This window comes from Triturus cristatus, chromosome 1_2 (assembly GCF_964204655.1).
Source record: "Triturus cristatus chromosome 1_2, aTriCri1.1, whole genome shotgun sequence".
Taxonomy (NCBI): Eukaryota; Metazoa; Chordata; class Amphibia; order Caudata; family Salamandridae; genus Triturus; species Triturus cristatus.
In genome coordinates, this window is record NC_140580.1 from 106,559,161 (window position 1) to 106,582,809 (window position 23,649).

At 45.1% G+C, this 23,649-nt stretch overlaps 1 protein-coding gene across 6 annotated transcripts in view; it reads left to right on the forward strand.

Annotated features, from left to right (window-relative positions):
• The window catches only part of FAM204A (family with sequence similarity 204 member A), a 357,413-nt gene extending 347,621 nt beyond the window's left edge, over window positions 1-9,792 (forward strand). For all 6 annotated transcript variants that reach the window (XR_014960760.1, XR_014960759.1, XR_014960755.1 and 3 more), the window contains one exon: window positions 9,333-9,792. Coding sequence is in view for 2 of the 6 variants with exons in the window: in XM_085603019.1 (XP_085459145.1) it covers window positions 9,333-9,384 (52 nt within the window). In the remaining 4 variants the exon portion in view is untranslated. The remainder of the gene's footprint in view (window positions 1-9,332) is intronic.
• Window positions 9,793-23,649: the final 13,857 nt, after the last annotated feature.

A 23,649-nucleotide genomic window follows, 5' to 3' on the forward strand; every position in this document is an offset into this window, starting at 1 on the left:
TTTATGTCTTGGCTGTTCTCTCCCCTCCAAGACTATGGAGTCTTGGCTTACCATAATTTGATGACGATGGAGACTACTCCATCTCTGCCGTAGTCCAACTCCTCCGCCCAACGAAGTAAAGACTGTTGGAGGTATGGCTTTATGTCCATCCACCTATAGAACTGTTTTTAGTGCTCGCCACCACCAGGGAAAACCTGGTGTTAAGGGGCACTGAATAGCGCTTAATGCCCCCCGCTCCCTCCCCCCCCCACCACGATGGGGGAGAAACCCACGGTGAGGAGGGCATTGTTTTTTTATTTTCAAGAAGAAAATCCGGCTTTGAGATTTTCTTTTTGAAAATAAAATGGAATGTAACTTTGACATATGGTTGACTGAGCTGTCCAGCAAAGTTACAGTGCATTGGGAGTAAACCGCTGTAACAGCGGCCCCTGTCAATGCTTGAAATATAGTTGGGCCACCAGATGTTTCAAATTTGATGGGCAGCTCTCCATCGGGGCGATGGAATAATTTACTCGATCGCCCTGGCGGAGGACAGGCCGTCGGCCAAATTATTATTCAGGTCCAAAGTCTTGAGCTATTGATTGTCGCCTAAAACAGAAAGTCCACAGAGAGTTAGCGTGAGAAACACCGAACATTTAAAGTAAGTGAGTGAGTGAGTGCGAGAGAGAGAGAAAGAGAAAGAGAGAGTACACATACATGAGTGAGTAGGTCGTACATGTACGTGAATGATACCCACATGCTTTTTTTGGTGGATAGTGAGCCAGAAAAGAAAGTCTCTGATCTACAGAAGTGCTTGGCCAGGTTCATCATTGGATGGGACAAAACCATTTAAAGCTGCATGGGAGAAACACAGAGGTCTTTACAACTTTTCAACATTTTTTTGTTTTGAACAAGGCTTTCTGGACGCCTTCCTTGGGCCAGAAATCAGTCCCTGTTGAATGTGTAAAAATAAAACCAGTGATTAAACACCTGGACAGACATTAAACATTGGCAAATTCAGTCCCATCTCAGGAGCACTCCAGTGGCTGCCAGTTCAGCAAAGCGTAAATTTCAAAGCTTTATGCCCAGTTCATAAAGCCCTATACAGGTGAAAGATAGCCTTCAAACAAGGCATTTCATTTTACTCTTCGAAACGTAATCTGAGATAGAAATAGGCATTACTGGTAAATGCACCTAGATTTTTCAGATCAACGAGGGAAGATCATTACTGAAATTTAGAAAGATGGTCCTGACCTGCCTTTTTAAAAATTGAATCTGACTTAGTTGTGCATTTTCAGCTTTTAAATTGAGATCAGTGTTTTTTCCTTTTCAGCGCTGAGGCACCTTTGGGTGTTAGCGCTTTATAAAAACATAAATAAAAGAATTTGAATGAAATTGATTGATCTCTTAAGAAAAGAGAAAGATTGTGCATAGTACAGTGACCCGGAAGGCGATTGCGCACAATGCGAGTGCGTTACAACACTATATGTTCTGCAGCTTCCTCCTTTAAATTAAATGTGCATGCTGCATCACATGCACTTCAATAAAAGCAACTGGAAAATACAATTCTTGGGTGCTTTTTACAGGGTCTGTGTAAGCACTGATAAATACTGATATTCAAAACTTTGGAAAACATTGGAAACACACAAATGCAATAAAAGAATAATTATAAAGAGAGAAAAAAATAACTAAATATTATGATGCATAGCAATATATGCTTGAATAAATTTACTTGTAGAATTTTATTATTATCAGTTTTGTAGAGTGCCTCAATGGTTTGTAATATCACATTCAAATCTCTCATCAGCACTTTATCACAACAGAATATAAACAAGTTCCAGCACTTATATTTATTTCAGCCCGATGAACCACTCGGTTACTCAAGATCATCAAAGAGCTAGAAAAACTGGTAAGAAATCAAGAAAGGTTCCAAGGGGGAAATAACATATAGACATGGTTTGCAAAACAAAAATCTTTTAAGAGTCTTCCTAAAAGCAAGTTGGCTTTACCAACTAAAAAGATCTAAGGGAAGACTGTTTCACAACGTGGGACCAAGATAATGTGGAGACTAGACCCCCCATGCTGCTTAACTGGAACCTAGTCACCTACGTCCAAAACCATGTTGCTGTAGCAGAAGGTGCATGTATTATCGTATTTTGCAACGCTGTCTTTGAAGACCGAACTTATTCATCCCTTAGCAGATCCCATGAATCAGTCCGAGGGTTTTAACGTACACTCGCCAGGGAGCCAGTGAAGTTTACTTCTCGTGGCTTACACATGGTCATATTTCCTCAGTTCAGTTGTTTTCCTAGCTGTACAGTTTTGTTTATGTTGCAATTTGGCAATAGCAGCCTCAGGTAGATCCAGGTAATAGACTATTACAATAGTCAATGTATGATAAAGCGCAGAAAGGTACAACTCCAGCTTGCAGTGCCTGGCAGGCGTAAAACGTGAAAACAGCAGCAAGTTACTGCATCAGTTTGATCTTCCAGTACTACTGTTTTGTTCAAAATAATCCCCCAATGAGTTCACCTTGAGAGCTGCATTAGGGGACCAACCCTGAGAGAGATGGGGCAGATGGAATCCGGACTCAATTGTCTATTCCAAACAAAAAAGATGAGGACAAAGTAGCTATGTTGTCATATATGTTTGCCTTCCTAAGTCGTCTTGTTAGAATGGCATTGTCCACCTTCTTGAATGTTGCAGAAAGGTCTTACAGCATGAAACACAATACAATGCACACTCCTTATCAGTTATTTTGCTCATGTTATTATTCTCATTTTGTCCACAATCACTGATAAAACTGAAAGTCTGAAACCTAGTTGCCAGGTGTCTAGAATCCACAACCCCTTCAGAAAAGACAGCACCTATGTAGCCGCAATTCGTTCTAGAATTTGCGTTAATGCTGGTAACAAGGAAATAGGATGGTAATTGTTCACTTCTGAGGATACTTCTAACTGCAGATTCCTCAACTCAAGACTATCCCCAATCGTCATTAAGGATCCAGAAGATTTAAACAGTATTGCTCCTGTGCACCAGTAGGTGGCTTTGTGTGGTTCCCACCAACTTTGTTCCACCCTGAAAGTGACAAACTGTGCTGCCTATAAGCCCCACTCTGCGTGCTAAGTTCATTTTCTTTCTTTCCATGGCCTCATATGTTGATCTGGAGCTCGCTGTCAACCTTTTCCTTGCCTATTGACAAGTTTTTTGCTTCAGAATTATTTTTTTCACTGCGCAAAGGAACTGTGCCCACTCTTAAAACTACTGAGCTTATACCTTGTAGGGGCTGTCACAAACAGATGTCTGTGACAGATCCCCACAATGTTTGCCTCAGGTGTTTGAGTTCAGCGCACACCTCCAAGTCATACAAGGAGTGCGCCCTTATGAACCCAAAAGCGAAACCGAATTGCAAAGATGTACTTCTTCGAACACAGTAAAAAGCCTCTGAAGTCATGCTCCCGCTCAAAGTCGTGGGCACGAACTTACCAACTCTCCAGGATGTTATCGCAACAGGTCGTTGTTGAGGTCCAAGCCTTCCAGTAAGTCGAAATCAAAGAGGAAGCACAAGCAGTCCCAGTGGCATCCCAAACTTGTCACTCTCTACCTGAGAAGTCGTAAGGATGACAGGGTGCCTCTGGGTCACATTCCCGGTCCACTGGGGAAGAGACAGTTACACAACTGATCTCAATGCACAATTCGTTTCCAAGTCCATCTGCGACGTAACAACAGATTCAGGCCTTGAGAGAGGCCATGTTGGGAAATGTTGGCAACCTATGGGCCGCAAGGATCTGAGGAGGCCTCCAATTGGGTAACCGCCGGCAGGCCTGACCTTTGCGCCATCTGTGTCTCTGGAAAACGTGTCGGGTTCCGCTCAGAGGCTGGAGCCAACTTACAATCCAGCATCAAAAACCACGCCGGTCGCAGCGGCATGAGTGCTGGCACTAACATTGCCGGACAACTCCATTTATAGTCCTCTCTGACTCTGAGCGGAAAGTATCTAAGCCCCGACCAAGGTCATGTCTTGACGCATTATCAACACCAGTTCATTTTGGCTTATTCAGAACCAGCCTTTGTCTCAAAGCCATACCCAAACTGTCCAACGGCTTTCCTCTTCGGACTCTGATCACAGCCAACCAGCGGTTGGGGATGACAATAGTGATGAAGGATACTACTTTCCCCAGCATTTTTATGAGGGCAATTTATACTTAGATTTACAAGATGCCAGTCCCTGGATTCTGGATCGTTCTCTCACCTGGACCACCAACAAGAGAGAGTGCCTTCTTTGCTGTGGTAGCGAGATGTGAAGCGGAAGTTATGGATTTACAACTGCCAATGGTGAAAGTCATCTTTTGAGAGAACCATTAGTTCCATTTCATGAATCTCTGACCGGACAACCCTTATGTGCATATGGTCTAAGCCCTGTTCCTGGCCTCCAGAGAAGAGACAGATTGCCAGTTGTCACAGGCCAGTGCCAGAGGACCCGTAATCATTGACACTGCATCTTACTCCAGAGAATTTGTTGGTTCAAGGTTTCAGCAGTATGGGGAACCCCACTTTTTTCTGCAACTCCTCCTCACAGAGCATCGAAGCATCTTGAAACTTTTGAAAAGCAGATGTTTTCTTTGGCCAGCCTAACCCTCCCATCAGTCAGTGCCAGCTGCTTGCTAGAGAGGCATACCCATGCTTTATGGGACATGGCTGGGGAAATGTCACTGGCGGTCTCTGAGGAATGCAAAAACAACAGTTGATGGACAGAATGCAGAACAGTGTTATACATTCACCCCAGTACAGAGATCTGGGCCTAAATCCATTCCAGTTTGAATCCAGCCATATGCAAATCAGTCTTGACCCTGTGTCTCATGGGAACAGTCCAGCCCGAACTGCCAAGCCAGGTTCTCCCTGGACTGGAAACAAGCATCCTAGGACCAGTTTCGGGGTTTCACCCCAATTCTGCCAGGATAGCTTGACTCCAGTGGCATGGAGAGCACAGGACCCACGTCTGGGCATACCCGTCCCACTCGGGGTGACAAATGCAAAAACAACAGTTGATGGACAGAATGCAGAACAATGTCATACATTCACCCCAGAACAGAGATCTGGGCCTAAATCCATCGTTTTTTTGCTCACAATGCCATTCCAGTTTGAATCCAGCCATATGCAAATCAGTCTTGACCCTGTGCCTCATGGGAACAGTCCAGCCTGAACAGCCAAGCCAGGTTCTCCCTGGACTGGAAACAAGCATCCTAGGACCGGTTTCAGGGTTTCACCCCTTTTCAGCCAGGATAGCTTGGGAGTATGCCCAGACGTTGGTCCCTTGCTCACTTTGCCACTGGATTCAAGCTATCCTGGCTGATGACGGCTGATTAGCCAGAAACCGGTCCCAGGATGCTTGTTTCCGGTCTAGGGAAGACATGGCTTGGCAGTTCGGGCTGGACTGTTCCAATGTGGCACAGGGTCAGGCTGATTTGCATATGGCCATGTCTGAACTGGGGTGGCGGAGTGAGCTAAAGAATGATGGATTAATCCCAGATCAGTTGACTGGGGGTGAGTGCTTGCATTGTTCAACACTCCGTCCATCATCCCCTTTGGTCTCTGAGGAATTTCAGGCCAATTACGCTCAATCCGTCCAGTACGATCAGGATGCCACAAAATCCATAATCTGCTTTGGTCTGGACACTACTGACTGTTTGGGCAAAGCAGTCGACACTAGTATGGTGCTTAAGTGGCACGCTTGATGCGGTCCATTGGCTTATCTATGAACATGCAAGCCTCTTTTATGGACATGCCATTCAATGGGCCTTGCCTGTTTGGCAAGAAGGCTGATTTGGTGTGGCAACTTTCTGAAGAAAGGTCACAACACCTTCTCTAGGACTTTTTACCCATGCAAGAGAGTATCCTCAACAGTCTAACCCCTTTTCAGACTACTCAGGAGGGTTGCATACTACACCCACAAGGCCCAGCACCACTGCAAAAGGCACCCCAGTTATTTTGGGCCGGGATCAAGCAGACAACGATAGGAGTATCGGGAACACCAAACTTCCCAGTCCCCCACCCCACCAGCATCCACCTCAATGAAACCTTTAGAGCACATGACCACCTTGTGGGAGGCAAAATCAGATATTTTCCCCAAGGGTGGCAAAAGCTAATATCCAACAAGTGGGTCCTTCAGATCGTCCAACAAATATATGCCCTGATATTCGGTTTTGACCCGGCAAGCACTACACCTACATCAGAACGTCTCTTATGAAAAGCACTTGGCCATCTTGCTTTAGGATGTGCATTCTGCTTTGGCCAAAAGAGACATAGTCAGGGTCCCGGCCGATGAAATATGGACTGGCTGTTACTCGTATTATGTCCTTGTGCCGAATAAAAAAGGAGGCCTTTGTCCAGTTTTAGATCTCTACTCTCTGAATTCCTTTGGTAGGACAATTTCAAAATGCTCATGCTAGACCAGGTTCTGTCTGCTCTGGATCTGGAGACTGGATGGTAGCGCTGGACCTGCAGGACATCTCAGTTTTATATTCCCGTCCTGTAAGCCTACAGACTTTGTCTACTGGTTCACAGTGGACCAGGAACATTTTCAGTTGTGGTGCTCCATTTTGGCCTCAACAGTTCCCTTCGGGTGTTTGCAAAGGTGAGGTGGTGGTTGCAGCACACCTTTGAAGTTTGGGTTTTCCAGTCTTCCCCTACCTCAACAACTGACTGTTGGAGGCAGGCTTGCCCTCAAGCAGTCGTAGACCACCTCCCCAGACAATGGTGAACCTCCTAAGTTTGTTGGGGTTCACTATCAACATGACAAAGTCACATCTGTCTCCTTTACATTCATCCGAGTGATTCGGGATATGGTGCAGTTTTGTACCGTCCCCGCCAGAGCGGAGAGTCCATGACATTCAGGCTATGATCCTGATGTTTTTAACTCTGTCCTGGATCTCAGTGTGGCTGGTACTAAGGACTATTGGTTTCCTACATCCTACTGGTCAACTATGCCAGATGGCGCATGTGTGCTCTGCCAATGGATCTGAAGTCCCAGTGGGCTCAGGTAATCTATTGAATTCCATCCATATTTCAGAGGAGGCTGCAAACAATATGCAGTGGTGGCTGCTAGACTGCGATTGGGCCAGTGGCATACCCCTCTCCTTACCACATCAGCGCTGACAGCGGTCACGGATGCATCACTACTGGGCTGGGAAGACCGTGTCAGGGGTGGAAATCAGAAGACTCTGGTCTCTGGCGGAAACCCGCCTCTACATCAGTTTCTTGGAGTTGCGTGTGATCTACTTGGCATTGAAGGCTTTCCTGCCATCCATCAAAGTGAGTCTAATGTAGGTACTCACAGACAACACGACCAGCAACAAGCAGGGCTGAGTGGTTTCTTGAGTCCTGTGCCAGGAGGCTCTGAGCCTCTCAGGAAGTGGCTGACTGACTGGGACATTTCTCTGCTCATGAAACATGTGACGGAATCTCTTAACGCCTGCCTAGACAAACTCATTTGCCAACTCCTACCAGATCATGAATGGTAGTTACACTTGAAGTGGCGCAGGGTGTTTTCTGCAATGGAAAGATCCCTGGATCGATCTTATCACCAATTCAGAGTGTGCAGTGTCAGCATTTTTGTGCGCTTGAGTTTCCAAAAAGGCTTTCTGAGATTCATTCCACCAAGTGTGGCGCTCGAGATTCCTGTATGACTTTCCTCCTCTAACTCTCTTGGCTCGAGTTCTGAAGAAGATCAAGACTGACTGGACCCATGTCATCCTAGTGGCTCCAGGTTGGGCCAGGAGGGTGTGGTATCCAAACTCAAGGGTATCTGTCATCTGATCAAGCTGCTGGTTTGAGATGATCTGCTGTTGCAGCAACAGGGCAGGTTCCTGCACCTGGGATCCGTGGTCTGGATTTTCATGTGCGGAGATTGAGCAGCGGCAGCTAGTTTCCTTAAATATGCCTCCCAAGGCCGTTGATGTTATTATGGCAACCAGGCACCCTTCAACAAACTTAATGTATGCTGGGACACGTTTGTGGCTTGGTGTAGCACCCTGCAGAGTGACCTCATATAAGCCACACTGTCTGAAGTGTTGTTTGTTTTCCCAGCAAGGACTTGCGTTGTACACTATAAAAGGCTATTTGCCTGCTCTTGCGACTATTTTTAAGGTTGCCAGATCAGTCTTCTTTATTTAAATCACCCATTGTGATGAGTTTTCTCAAAGGTTTACAGCATATGTTTCTGCCGAAGCCCGTTGTGATGCCATTGTTGGACTTGAATTTGGTTCTCACTTTAATCATGTCTACACCATTTGAGCCTATTCATAGCTATCCCCTGCACCTCTTGACCCGGAAAACTGTCTTTCTGGTGGCAATAACGTCAGCTCGCCCCATGAGTGAGCTGCAGGCACACACTGGTCAGCCACCTTACACATACATTTTTCCGGGCAAACTGGTGTTTAGGATTTCAAGCTTCAATTCTGCTGAAAGCACTAACACCTTTCCACGTTAGGTAGCCTATCACTCTTCCGGCTTTTTTTGCCCCACCTTACCCCTCGAAAGAAGAGGAGGGACTCCATTGTTTGGACCCCAAGAGACCCCTCAGTTTTTACATTGATCATGTCAGGGACCATTGAGTGGATGATCTGCTCTTTGTGGACTTCTTGTCAGCAAAGTAGGGCAAGGTAGTGCAGAAAAGAATCATCTCTAGGTAGATACTCTGCATTAGAATCTGCAACGCAATAGCTAAGAAACAGCCACTTGAGGGATGAAGGGCTCCTACTTGAGCCAAGGCAGCTACTAATGTGCTACAAGTAGAGTTCCTGTCCTGGACATTGGTCAGGCTACTAAATGGGCATCAGTGCACATGTTCATGAAGCACTATTGCCCTCACAGTCTGGTCTGTTGGTACAAGCTTTTACCCATTTAGTCCTGCAGGACTTAAGGCTGAGCCATTACACAGACTTACCAACTGGGTAGGTACTGCTTATGTATCTAATTACAAGGTGAGGAATTTGCAATGAGAAGTATTCATCAGAAGAACAAGTTACTTACCTTCAGTAACATTCTTTATGGTGGATACTCAATCTACTGGAGATTAGCACATGGAGCCACGTGTCGCCACCCACCGTTACGCAGGAGTGCTGCTTTTGAGTTTCCGGATCCATTCTGACGCCTGCGGGAATATCCACAACATGAGGAATTTGCTGTTAGAGTTGCCGCCAGTAAGAGAGTTACCGAAGGTAAGTAACTTGTTCTTTCTGTACAGTTTGTTCTGATGTTGTTCTGTACACTTTTCAGATGTCTTTTAAAACGGAGGATCCAATATCTGTAATGTATAATCCGCTAATAAACCCACGCCTTTCCTTCTATTTTAGATTTGAAGCCAAGCAGCGATGGGAAACCAAGAGCAATATGGGGTATATGTAGCACTGCATATTTCAAACTTCAGATCAGCTCTGCACGGCAGAGGTGGTGTTGTTCCATGGAAGGAAGAAATCGCCCTACATTCACCTCCAGCTTAATTTGAAACCCACCCTATCACGAGGAAGGGTTTTCTGGCTACACTGATTGAACAAAGAGGACTAAAGCAGACACTTTTTATACGAGAAGGAGGGACCTAAGTGTAATCTTTAAAAAAGAGTCCACTGGCCCAGTTGTTTTTCGGCTCGTGTACATGAGAAAGTTACTTTGCATAATTTGTAATCAAATGTTGATGGATTTATATCTGACGAGGCTGCTGTGGAGATCTGTGTTAATTTGAATGTCCACCGTTTTAACCATCAGTGCTAACTTTGTTTTCCATCCTTTGGGCACCAATAAATTGAGTACCTTTGAGTTTTGTAACAGTTCATTATTCACAGGGTTTTGGACCAATGGTTTCATTTTATGTAGGATAAAGTACCTATTTAAAATAAAAAGAGAGGGGTCCCACTCTCCAAAGGGACAGGACACCAAGGTAAGACACTTCTGTTTAAGCCAAATCCCTTTGGGCACCTTTAGTAAAGCATATCAATATTTTCAACCACTAAGCCTACACCATCCACATCACCAGCATTCAATCGAAACCAACAAAAGTGATATAAAAATTATTTATATTAATTTATAGTTTTCTCATAATGAAATGCTATTACTGTAAAATCCACATCATTAATATACATCAAATAATAAAAAACAAATGTAAGAATATTTAAAAGCAACAGTTAATTGGGGATATAAACAGCAATCTTGTCCAAGAAGCACACCGAGTTTGACAATTAGATATATAGAGATCAACACTTTTTCTTTTTCTTTGTTGTTAGTGACCCCTAGGAATACTTGGGTGCTAGATGAACACAGAGCAAGCGAAGCGTTTCGGTGGCACAATTCGATTCACCACCTTCTTCATCATGGTTAAAATCTTCAGGTAGTTCCCAAGCAAAAACATAAGCAGTCCGAGCATGACTCCCTTCCGTTCCACGAGGAGACTGTTTCAGCCCTAGTACCGATGCACTCTGACTTTGAGATCATCGGCAATGACAGATCAAAGCCTTTAAAGGGCCATGCTGTGAATCTTCACCAAGCTTCTGGCTCTCTTTGGCGTGCATTGGGGTTCCAAGGATCCATAGCATCCTCCGGTCATGTTACCACCAATGGATCCGCCCTTGGTGCTATCTGTGCCCCTCGAACCCTGTTTCCGCACAGGCGTCAGTACCAACTTTTGTTCCAAAACCTAAATTTGCACCAGTCCTTCAGACGTCGGTGCCAGCACCAACACCACTGGGACCGGAAAAGGATCAACAACCTATTGTGGTATCGGACCCTGACCCAAATTAGTCTCGACCGAGGCCGTTTCCTGATCCCGACGTGGCACAGCCAACACTGAGTCCCTCAGACTCGGACACAATACCATTGCCACTCACGCACGCATGGAGACTGCACAAACGTTTTGGATAGAAGGGGGATGGGAGCACACTGCTTCACCTCCCAGCAAGTTCACCCCTTAGCATTATGGTAAATGCAGTTAATTTTAAATGCTTACTTGAGTTTTTGCTGAAGTGTTTTACCAAAGTTGGTGCAGGTTAGTGCTGTCAATCTCTAGACACATGGGTTTCTGGATATTATCCTTCATCAGTAGAGATAAAAACCGAAATTTATCTGGGGTTGCTGAGAAAGCTGCCACTATCCTTTCAGGTCTCAGTACCTCTCACGGGCGCACAGGTGTATCTCCAAAAGCTCGTCAGCACAATGGCTCAAGGGAGACTTTTCAAATAGAAGGGGGATGGGAGCACACTGCTTCACCTCCCAGCACAGTTTAGCCCCTAGCATTATGGTAAATGCAGTTCATTGTAAATGCTTACGTGAAGAAGTGTGCTCCCATCCTCCTTCTGTTCAAAAAGGCTCCCTTGAGCCACTGAGCTGGTGAGCTCTTGGAGATGTACCTGTGCGCCGGGGAGAGGTACAGAGACCTGAGAGGAGTGTGGCAGCTTTCTCAGCAACCCCAGATGAATTTCCTTTTTATCTCTACTGAAGAAGGATAATATCCAGAAACACATGTCTCTATTACATTTATGAAATCTAAAAACGTACATTTTTTAGACCACTGTATCTTGTGTGAAGAAGTTCAGAAACGTAAATGCCCTTCATGGAAATAATGGCTGGTGGCTAAGTAACGAAGGGGAATGAGTGATGTTTTATGTTATATGTTTTTGCACTTTGTATGTTATCTTGGGTTTGTTTGTTGTTATATGTATTTGCACTGTGTGTGTGTGTTATCTTGGGTTTGTTGTGTTCTTCGTATGCTCTTTATGGGTTGCAATGCTGTTCTGAATGTTGTGCTGTGTTTTATGGTATTTTGTGTCGTTGTGTTGCTTTTGTGGTGTTGTAGTTTTGTTGTGTTTCTGTTGTGGTTTTGTGTTGTGGTTATTGATTTTTTTTGTAATATATATATAGAAGTGTATCAATGTGGGTTGGCAGTACCTCTTCATTACAAAAACGTGGTCTATATTTAAAGGGAGAATGCCTGACCGTTAGCTGACACGTGATGCCAAATAGATGACTCATGGCCAGGAAAATGTGTGGAATTGTGAAGCAGAGATGAGAATCCTATTTACTTGTTTTCACAGTCAACAAATTACCTGATACAACCCTTCTCTTCTCTGAGCACCTCAGTGTTAAAGGTTTATACATTATTGCAGTCGCGTAACATTAACCTCTGCGGTATGGGGGTGCCCCTCTGGCACTGTTCACAGACAGCAGGCCTATGGCCTGAAAGCTCCTGACTGGGTCCAGGGGGTGTCCTTCTTCTATGTACTTTGCAGGGGGCTCCCTCGAGTTTTTTTACACCACTATGGAGTAGTGGTTTGTGTGGGATGACAGTTTCATCATCCATGTTGGAAGACTAAAGCCAAGTTGGTTGCAAGCAACAAGTTCGGTTCATGGCTTGAATTGTTGGATGCTGGCTGTATGGGGCCACTTGGCAGTCTGCTTTATTGTAGGCTTGCGAGGGCAGTAAAGACTTTGGGCTTTATTTAGAGTTTGGCGGATGAAATACTTTATGACAACCATAGTGGATTTCCCGTCCCGTGTATCACAGATACATCATACCTGCGACACTTGTAAATTAGCAGACCGCATATCTATTATATTTTGAAGGACCATCCTGCTTGCCAAACTCTAAAAAAGCCTTTTGCCTTCTTAATTGTGCCTTGCGAATTGGTCCACAGAGGGCCTCTCTAGGAGTGCCCAGGAATTCCTGATTTTGCAGGTGATGCAGTTACCAGCCCCATTGGGAATTACAGGATCCGCAGACCTGCCTTGTTTCTCCTGGGACCTTTTGCCAGCTGAAAACTACCCAAATATCTGTTGGAAACTGCAGGAGAGAAGGAGGCATTATTGGGACGACATTTTTGATCCTCTTGTGATTGCTCGTTCTTCAAGGGACTCCCAAGGTTCAACCCATAATCTCTGTTGAATCGGCACCCAGAGTTCATGGGACCACAGTAGCATTAACTCCAGGGGTGCAGAATCAACACCCCCGCACTATAGCACTCATAATGAGGTCCTGTGTGTAATGAGGTCCTGAGTGAGATGTACATCTTTAATATGAATACACTTTGCTATTCCCTGGTGGATGGTTCCCAGTGGGATTAAAGTTTAAACTGTGAAAATAGCTGCGATGGTGGTGCAGCACATCGATAGGGTGACCAACCTTCCGTAAGTTTCACGGACAGTCTGTAATTTGGATCTCACATCTATTGTCCGTGACGATCCCTTTTACGGATGCCTTTTGTCCGTAATTTTGGGCATTGGGGAACATTAATATATATTTTTTTTCTCTCCTCATTCTGCCAATTCTCTTGCTGGTAGCGCTCTTTTCCCAGTTGCCAAAGCGTGGAGCAGAGCCTTTCCACCCAAGAAAAATGCTGTTTCCTCTTCCATCCCTTCACTAGTGTGCCCGTAGCAGAAGGAACCAGGACCGACGGCAATTTTGGCTTAATCATCGGACCTACTGGAGCGTAGGCACCATTCGGCCAACAATGCCCATACTTTCTCCCGGCTTCTAAAGCCGCTGGCCATGTCAAACTGACTTGTGGAGATTATATTTTTAACAGTCAGAAAAGCAATGAAGATTTCCAAAGCCTGCAGATCTCCCGTCTCCCCAGGAGGATCGCATAAAAAATAAATCTGAACCTGTCCTGATAGAGTCCAAAAACTATAAGATTAGGGCTTACCTTAACTTGCTGACTGGTTACTTCAACCAGAAACTTACACATCTCAGTCCATTAACTGGTGATCTTGGAGCATGTCATGAACATATGTATATCATCCGCCGAAAGGTGCATACATCTTGGGCATACGTACGCGATTCCTGTAAGTCTTGACAACTTGGCTGGAGACAAATAGACTCTGTGAGTGGTAAAAAGATGGCTACGCTTAAGGGAAGCGGGTTTCAAATCTGCTCGTAGAATCGCAAAAGAATCAAGCCAGACCTCTTTAACGTTTTCACCCACTAATTCTTCAGCCCAAAGCTTTGAAATATCCATGTCCAGGTCATCATCCGCCTCTACCAAGGCCCGATACCACAGAGAAACTTCCTTTTTCAGAGGGCCTGTTCTCATCGCCTGGTCTAGCCAGGAGTCCTCCTCCTCCTCTACCCAAACCTGCCTTGCCCACCAGGAGGAGACTTGGTAATGTTTAAATTTAGTTAGTTGACCCCTGGTGCAATTACTCAGAACTTCCCAGCTAACAAAAGATGAAGCAGTTTTGAACCCTCCCCCCCCCCCAACAAAGAAGCCCTACAGATTTTAAAGGCAGACTGAGCTGATCTCTCAAACATTCAGGGATTGTCGGAGAATCCCAAATCGGAGCCCGAGAAGAGTAATAGGGAACTCCTAGTTTTTTTCGGAAAAACACCCAAGTTCTTAAGGCCCACTTTAAGATCTTATTTAAAGAGAAAATGACTGCCCTTCCCTCAGTACACTTAGCATTGCCCCAAAGAGTAATCCCAAGGGAGACCGAAAATTCTTATAATGAAATGCATGATATGCCAAAAGATCGGGGAAAGCCAGCCCTCCCTTCTCCAGCCTCCTCCTCAGCTTTTTCCAGATATTCTTTATCCCTTGGAGGACCAAATAAAGCTGCCAATCTTCCCCTGCAGTTTAGCTACCTCTCTTTTATCAAAAGGTAAGGGTATAGAATTAAAAAGGAAAGGGATCTTAGGGAGGAAAGTCATTTTAATAAGGTTAACCCGGCCATATATGTTTAGGGGTAGATTCGCCCAACTTACCAAAAGCCTCCTGATCTCTTGACTTGCTTTCTTCCAATTAACTCTAGGAACATCATCCAACTTCTGCGTTATTATAATACCCAAATAACACATTTGAGACTTAGCCCCTGGGCTTTGCCTAGGCTAGTTCCACTCCATAATTTCGGTTTTCCCACTATTCACCTTATAGCCCGAGATCTTCCCAAAAGATTCCGCCTTGGCCATTAGATTGGGGATTGCCACCTCTGGATTAATGGTGTAAAGTATAAGATCATCCGCGTACAGGGCCAGCTTTACCACCAGGCCAGCAAATTTAAACAGAAAAATTGTAGAATCCGCTCTAATCAAGGAGGCAAACGGTTCTATATAAAGATTACATAAAAGCGGGGACAAGGGGCACCCCTGCCTAGTGCCTTGTGTAATATTGAACCAGTTTGATAGCTCCCCATTGACCAAAACCCTGGCTCTGGGCAGATGGTACAAATTTTGAACAGCCCTTACTATATTCTGCGGAAACCCAAAGATCTTTAAGGCATCCCACAGGTAGTGCCAATGTATTATGTTGAACGCCTTTGCAGTGTCTACAGCTACTGTTGTTTCAGGTAAATTCTGGGTTTCCGCCAAATCAACAACCCCAAACATCAAAAACGTGAGCTCATTTAGCTGCCTCCCGGGTATAAAACCTCTTTGGTCCTGATGGATAACCTCTTTGATGACCTGGCCGACCCTAGAGGCCATTATCCCAGAGAAAAACCTTATAATCAGAATTCAAAAGAGATATTGGCCTATAAAAGTCCACTACCAGAGGCTCTTTGTTTGGTTTCAGGATTAAAGTAATGGTGGCCTCCTCCCAAGACAGCAGGACTTTTTCACCTTCCAAAAATATGGCATTAAATAGGCATTTCAGCACTGGTACAATAATATCGAGGAGTTTAGAATAAATCTCAACAGAGAGGCCATCAGGCTCAGCCACCTTCCCCCCTACCATCTTCCTGATCTGTACCCGGACCTCGTCCTCTGTGATCTCTGCCTCTAAGAGCCTCTTTTGGTCATTGTTTAAACTCGAAAGCACAACTTCTCCAACCAGGCCTCTATGCTCTCCTTCCAGGGCGAAGTATCGTCACTGTATAGGTTACACTTATGCCTACGGGCCTCTGCACCTAATTCCAAATTGGTATCTAATAGAGCTCCTGTCTCAGCATCCCTCAAGTTTCGAATTACATTTCTAGACTTATCGGTTTTTGCTTTCCAGGCCAGAAGCGAACTACTCCTCTCTCCATACGAGAAATGCTGCAACTTGCTTACTCTCCACCTGTCAAGTAATATTTTGTCAAGTTGCCCTTGATATTCCGCCTGGAGATGTTCTAGCTCTTTGCTAAGAAAAGAAGCTCTGCTGGAACCTTCCAATGATGCCTTTTGGAGGTCACGTTCCTTACACTTAATCTCCTTAATTTGTTCCTCCTCTTGCCGCTTCAAGGCCTGCCTCTTTCCCACCATTATGGAACTACCAATTGCTCTTAAAAAAGCTTTGAAGGCATCCCAGATGACTTGGATTTTAGCTGAACCCATATTAGCGTGGAAAAAGACAGAGGCCTTATCCCTTATACTTGATACCACCCCCCTCATCTAACAGAATGGTCCTGTCTAAGGTCCACCTTTTCATACCAGGTTTATAGTGATGCCTAAGGGACAGGAGAACTGCCGAATGATCTGAAAGAATAGCGAGCAGATGTTTAACCTCATCGACCTCTGCTAATAGCTCCTGATCTACCAAGAAATAGTCGATGCGGGAGTGGTGGCCATATTTTATGCTGTAGAAAGTGAAGTCCCTTGCCTCCCCCATCTTACTCCGCCAAATATCTACCAGATTAAGCTCACGGATCATGGTCTTCACAATTGCCGGGGTTCTAGGGAGACTGACGTATTTAACTTTAGAAGTTCTATCCAGGTCCTTATTTTGCACTATATTAAAAACTCCTCCAATTATTACCTGAGCGGTAGCCTGTAAAAGGCACGATTCTAGCTTAATTAGAGCATCTGGAGCATCATCATTCAGACCATAATAATTGGCACACACTAGTGGCATCCCCTGTATCATCAGGTTGGCAGCCAACCATCTGCCAGAAGAGTCTGATTCATATCTTACTAACTTTACACCTGAATTGTTTCTAATAAACAGCCACACCTCTTGAGTTGCCTCTCTGGTCCGAACAGACTGCTTCCTGGACCCAGCCCAATTTATTGAAAGAAGACCTGCACTCCTCCCTTTCCAAATGAGTCTCCTGGAGCAAAATAACACTCACCTCGCTACTCTTAAGAAATTCAGAGACCCGGGCCAACTTCTTCCTGGACCTCAAGCCTTTCACATTCCAGGATATGAAATAAACCCGGTTTGATCTACTCATCTTCGAATTTCAGCCCCCTGCTCCCGTAAACCCCCTTTGACCTATGCTCATAATCGGCTAGCCCTCCCAAAGAAGGTGAAAAGACCCACCAAAACTAGAACCATACGGGCATATGACAGAACAAGGACACATTTTTCGATTTTTCCCTCATGCTCCCACCACCCACTGCACCCCACCACCAACCCACCTAGGGTAAGCCTCCTTCCTATCCCTAGGCAAAGTGGTCGCCTTTCACTACCCCCGAGCTTGGGGAGGGAATCCAAAAGAAAAGATTATTGATAAGAGATAAGAAAGCGTGGCTAAGTATCAAAGTTATATTGATGTATAGATGTAGGTTCATCTCGATGTGGGTAGGACTAAAACTCTCCAAGCCTTTACTCTTCCGCTATTCTGACCCTTCCATCTGCGCCAGAAAGGAATCCACCTCTTCTGGATCTTTGATGTTATGCATTTTGTTCTGCCACATTATCCTCAACATCGCAGGGAACTTCATCTGTACCTGGGCTCCCTTGCTGCGTAAGTCATTAATTTTTGAGCCCAGCTCCCATTGCCTCTGCGCTGTTCTCTTACCAACATCCGATCGTATTTGGTAGCTGAGGTCCCCAAATTTCAGCAAGCATTCCTTCAAGGCACGTCCCAACACTAACTCCTTAACCGTGTAGGAAAGGAAGTTTATCAAAAATGTTCTGGGTGTCTTCCTCGCAGGGTTTAGCCTGAAATGGTCCATATGCACCCTTTGAATTTCTTTGTCTCAATCGATATCAGGCCTATCCTGAAGTAGGCCTTCCCCCAGAAGCTTACAGATAAAGCCTTGGATGTCATTATTTTCAGAATTTTGAGGAATATTAAGGAGTCTCACATTATTACGCCTGGCATGTAATTCAAACCTCTCCAGGTCCTCCTCAACTTATTTTGATTTTTAAGACCTACAATATCACTGGTGTTCCCAGCCAAGGAAGCTGACAGAGACTTTACCTCACCTTCCAGGACTGAAGTACGTTGGGCGATTCCGTCAAGTTTTTCTTCGAGTATCCCACATTTTTCTTGGATGCCCTTTTGATTACCTTCAGAGATCTCTTTACCAGAATGTCTCGTCTCAAAGTGAAGAGTAGATTCTCTACCTGGTTTCCTGGGGGAGACACCTCCTGGGGGCAGTGATCCGACCCAGGCCCTCCACCGTTGTCCTGAGTCAGGCTAGGACTGTTACCCACAGTTATACAATCCTGGGTTCCTTGGGTGTCGCCTTGATTTTCCACCAGTAGGGAGAAACCATTTTCCAGCCTGGGAGAGAGACTCAATAGCCTTGCTCCCTACTCCCTGCGTGGAGGCAGCAACTTGCTCCATGATTTTAAAGTAAGACCTAAGGTAGGGGAAGGCTTAAGAGGTAAATGTCCTTCCTCTGGCCTGCACCTCTTAGTTCTCACAGTCCCTTTAGCCACTTTTTTTAAGAGGGGATACTGCCTAGGGCTCTCTGGCTATAGGATCCTTTACTCTCCCAGTTACACCTTTCCTCTCTGGAGCCGAACGTAAAAGATACCAGGTGACGGGGAACATGGCGGCTGGCTGACGCCGGTCGCGGGAGCTACCGAGCTAAGGAATGAGGAAATCTACTATCTGAAAGCTTGAAGCGACAATTTGGTTTGCGGTATATGTGGTTTTGTGGCGAGTGCAATAAGTTTACCTGATTGGGTCTGCCTTGAAGTGCGTATGGGCACAGATACGGTTACGGGTACCACCGTCGCCTTACAGGGGAATTGGTGCTTGGCGGCGGCGTTGCTACGGAGATCCCGCGTGGCGACTGCATTGACTGGGTTCCGGTTTGGGAGTGGTAGAGTCAGCACAGGACTCTCGCATTCGGAGGAAAATTACGGCAGTGCGGCCGCGGGCGTCTAGCAGCAAGTCGCGTTGTCTCGACGCTGAGCGTACCGGAAGAGACGACAACACAGCAGCAGCAGCATTCGGGGAGGGGATTCACGGTAAAGCGGGGGTGGATGGAATACGACCTCCCCTCTCAGGTACTTTCTCCCCCTATGAGCTCAGTGAATGAGGAGTTGGGGGGGTGAGTGTATTAGAGGAGTTTCTGCACAGGCTTCTAAAGGTGGAGATAAGGCTAGTAAGCTCCTTCCTGCTAGAGTCACAAACTCCACATATAAGGATCACTGTTCCCCTGCCAGAAGCCTCGGCTCCCTGATGGGGCCGCCTTGCACTCATCCTGTGAGCGCAAGAGCAGCCCCATCCGCCCATTGTCATTCGGTATGGGGCTGATTGCCACATACAGAATTACAATGGGCCAGTCTGTGCCCTTACTGCATGTGGTGGGCCTCCTACAGCCTCAGTTTAGAGCAGAGTATTCAGTCAGGTGGAAGAAATGTACATAAATGCCTATGCTGCTAGGTGAGAATCCAGTTCATGAAAAGAAGGCGGTGAAACAAGTTAAAAAAAAAAAAAAAATTGGTATGGGTCTTTCACTGCCTAATCATTTTAAAACTGACGCATTATCAATGTTATATTCAACAAAGCCTTGGTTGCTGCTTTTTTTATTTTATGCCACTGACAACCATTGACAAAGCCAATAGTTCTGGCTTGTAGGTGTAACGCTACTTGTTGTGTTATACATCTGGATGCAATAAAAAGCAGCAAATTACCAGTCGGGCAGCACACTATGCTAAGCACAGATTTTTAGCTTAGGTGTTTTAAGGCATGCTCTTAATTACATTGAACACCCCCTTTGGAGAGACCCCACAGATTTTTCATCCCACTGTGGCACTGTGCATCATGCATGACTCATGACTTCCACTTTCCCAGATTTCCTATGTACAGGGGCATAGTGAGCCCTCCCCCGCCTCACCCCTTGCTTTAGGAACTATAGCAGGGGTGGAGTTCTTGATGGGCCTCTTTTGTCTGCAAAATCTGCAAACAAAGGCTCCGCTCATAATTAATGTGAAAAAGTGAGTAAGTGAAGGGATGGGTGGATGGCTGGATAGATTAGTGAAAGGGTGAATGGATGAATTAAGGGTGAATGGATGGATAATGAGAAAGGATGGAGGGATGAGGGAGTGAAAGGATGGATGAGAGAAAAGGTAAATCCATGGATGTATGGGTGGAGGGTAGATGGACGGGTAAAAGGATGGATGGATGAGCGAAAGGATGGATGGATGGGTGAAAGGGTTGATGATAGGTGAGTGAATGGGTGGGTGGATGAATGAACTGATGGGTGGATTGATGAATTGATAAGTGAAAGGATGAATGGATGGATGGATGAGTGAAAGGGTGGATGAGTGAGTGAAAGGGAGTGTACATGCACAAAAGGGTGGATAGATGAGTGAAGGAGTAAAAGGGTGGATGGATGAGTGGAGTGAAAGGATAGTAGAGAGAGGATGAATGGATGAGTGAAAGGATTGACGAGTGATAGGGTCAATAGATGGATTCATAAGTGGATGAGTAGATGGATGGCTAAGTAAAAGGGGGATGGAGAGAGAAAGGGAGGGAGGATGGATGACAGAAAGGGTGGAAGGATGAGTGAGTGACTGGGTGGATGAATGAGTAAGTGAAAGGATGGCTGGATAGGTGAAAGGGTAAATGGCTGTATGGATGAGTGAATGGATGGATGGAGGGATAGATGATGGATAGGTTTGCAAATGGTTGGCTTATTTATATGGATGAGCACACAGATGGAAGGACAGAATGAATGGTGAAAGACTGAATGATGGATGAAAGAATGATTACACCTTGTAACCCCCATTATTTTACGTAACATTTCCTATACATTGACTTTCACATTTATATGAGTCATTGTCTCTATATAATATGTGTGTGATGTAACGCACTCCGACACCCTGCACTCGTTAATTGGGATGAGTAGCACTATAAAAGAAATTAAATACACTTGAAAGAGGGTCTATGTGAAGATGAGGGGCACTATTGGAGGGTGGTAGCAAGGCCGGACTGGCAGGACCGGGCATCAGGCGTTTCCCTGGGAGGCTGGAAAGGTGGGGTGGGGGCGGTTTTGTTCCCACAAAAAGACCTGCTCATTTGCTCAAAGCTGCGTGCATACTGAAAAACCATGAAGTGCACAATTGTCTCGACCTAATATAAACTTATTTTCACTTGTACTTAAGCGGTTGTCTATTTACTTACATATATAATATTGGGCAACCTCCTCTGATGTGTCTGTAAAACTTACCTTTTGTCCTAAATTTTGACCCTTTGTCCTGAATGTTTACACTCACTGTCCTGAATTTGCACATATGACGTGGTTTAAAAGCATGACGTCATCAGCCCTACGCTACACAGAGCTGCAGCAATGCAGTTCACTCGCCATTTCCCATACACCCACTCCTTGATCACCTGCCATCGGGACTAAAAATCGATGTGGACTAACTGGCGGTGCACGGGCAGCCGAAGGATGGACCCGTGGGCGGGGCCACCCCTGCCCCGTCACCCGTAGTGAACACATTCCAGTTTGCAGAGCTGCCGTCTTCACACCTGTGATTTATGACCTGAACACTCCGGGGCAAGCGCTCGGCAAACTCGAAGTCTGCGGAGCTGCGGCTGTGAGAACGAATCCCCGTCTGCAGCCTGACAGGGGGCGGGGACCTTTCTTGGTTCAGGATGCCTCGGGGATATTTAACTTTTTATCTTTCTGCAGCGCATCGCGATGCTTCCTCTCCGCCCTCAACCGAGCAGCGATGACAGTTTAGTGCATAATAATCTGGAGGGCCCTAAACTGTAATTAGCGCCGATGACTAAGAGTTAAATAAGACAAGCAGGTCATTAATCACCTCTCAAACAGGTTGCTACAGCGGAAGGCCATAAATCCCAGGCTCCCGCGCCATTCTTTTCATGTGCCTTTTGAAACTGACGTATGTGTCGAAGAAAAAAGAGATGTGTGAAAAACAAATGCCCTCGTCTTCTAGGTAATTACGCAGGCAGTGCACGGACTTGATTGTGGGAGTGCAGAGCGGCACTCGGAAGAGCAGGTTACTCCTGTATGCCCCGATGACAGCTTCCTCTACAGGCTCAGGGCGGAGGCCCCAGCTTGCTTACAACAGTGGACGAGCACTACACAACAACATTGGTCAGCACTGGTGGTCTCTGTGAGTCATCAACTGGGGACACCTGGGCCCAATTTTTCTATGCTGCACGTCTGTCTAGAAGCTCAGGCCCTTATTTAAGAGGGCTTGCGCCTGCCGATTAGTCACTTTTTGTGATGCTGCGGCGGTGTCAACAATGCGCCACACTGCGCCCTATTTACAAAGTGACGCATCTAGGCATATGAGTTACTTTGTAAAGCCCTGAGCTACATTATATCTGCTTCAGGTGTAATGTATGCAGGGTGGGCATTCCCACGTAAAAAAGCCTCTTTGGAGTGGCGCAGTGAAATCTGTGAAATTTCACTGTGCAACTCCTGCAATTTATCTCCCTCGCAATCCTTACACCTGCTTCATGCAGGTGTAAGGAGTGATGTAGGGCCTTTTACGTCGCACAGAGAGAGAGCCGAGCTTTGGTTTATATCGAGACATATGGGAGGAACAAAAATCATTGTATCGTCAGTTTAACCATCATGATCTGTTAAGATTAATGAATGCGTCATTGGCTCTCTTCATTTTACATCATAAGAAAATGAAAAGCAATTCATGCCACGCATGACAGGTAGAAAAGGATATCGAGTTATTTCTGCAGCCAAAGGATTTAATATATGAGGATAGTCATTTACATTGAAGAGTGACGTACCACATTTTCTCAAGTGATTTGCTTAAAATCCAATAGTGGCATCGATGAAACAAGCGCAGTAACCACTGGTACAGAATCCTGAAGAAGGCCTAGCCGAAACGCGTTCGTTTTCAGCATATGTTACCAGTTTCTGCATATTTGGTCTTTAAGACGTCATCAATTTTGTTGTAAATAATTGTGTAAATAAATCACTGTCAGGCTATAAATCATTAATCATCGAATCATTAATTTTGCTAGCAGAGACCGTGAATTATCATGTTTACTGCATTGATTTCCTGAAGAAAAATACATTTCTGGTTTCAATCTATTGTATTAATCATTCAGATGTATATGTATATGTGGTTCTAATTCTAATTATATTGTTGGGACTGTATATTTATTTTTTTACTCATGAAGTCTATATGTAAAATAAAGAAATATTTTTTTACTTAAAAACATAAAAGGAACAATACAAAATAAAATATTCATTCTAATGACACAGTTGTTATGATATCTATAATTGTATTATGTGCATGTATATTTATAGTTTATATGCCCTTCGATAGTAAATAGCACTGTGCCCGGTGTTTTTTGTCTTTCCAAATAGTGCAGGGTGGGCATTCCCACGTAAAAAAGCCTCTTTGGAGTGGCGCAGTCAAATTTCACTGTGCAACTCCTGCAATTTATCTCCCTCACAATCCTTACACCTGCTTCATGCAGGTGTAAGGAGTGACGTAGGGCCTTTTACATGGGACTCGTCTTATATGTAATGACACATTTTTGGAGTTGCGTCCATTTTCTGACACATTCCAGCAAAGCTTCATTATTGCG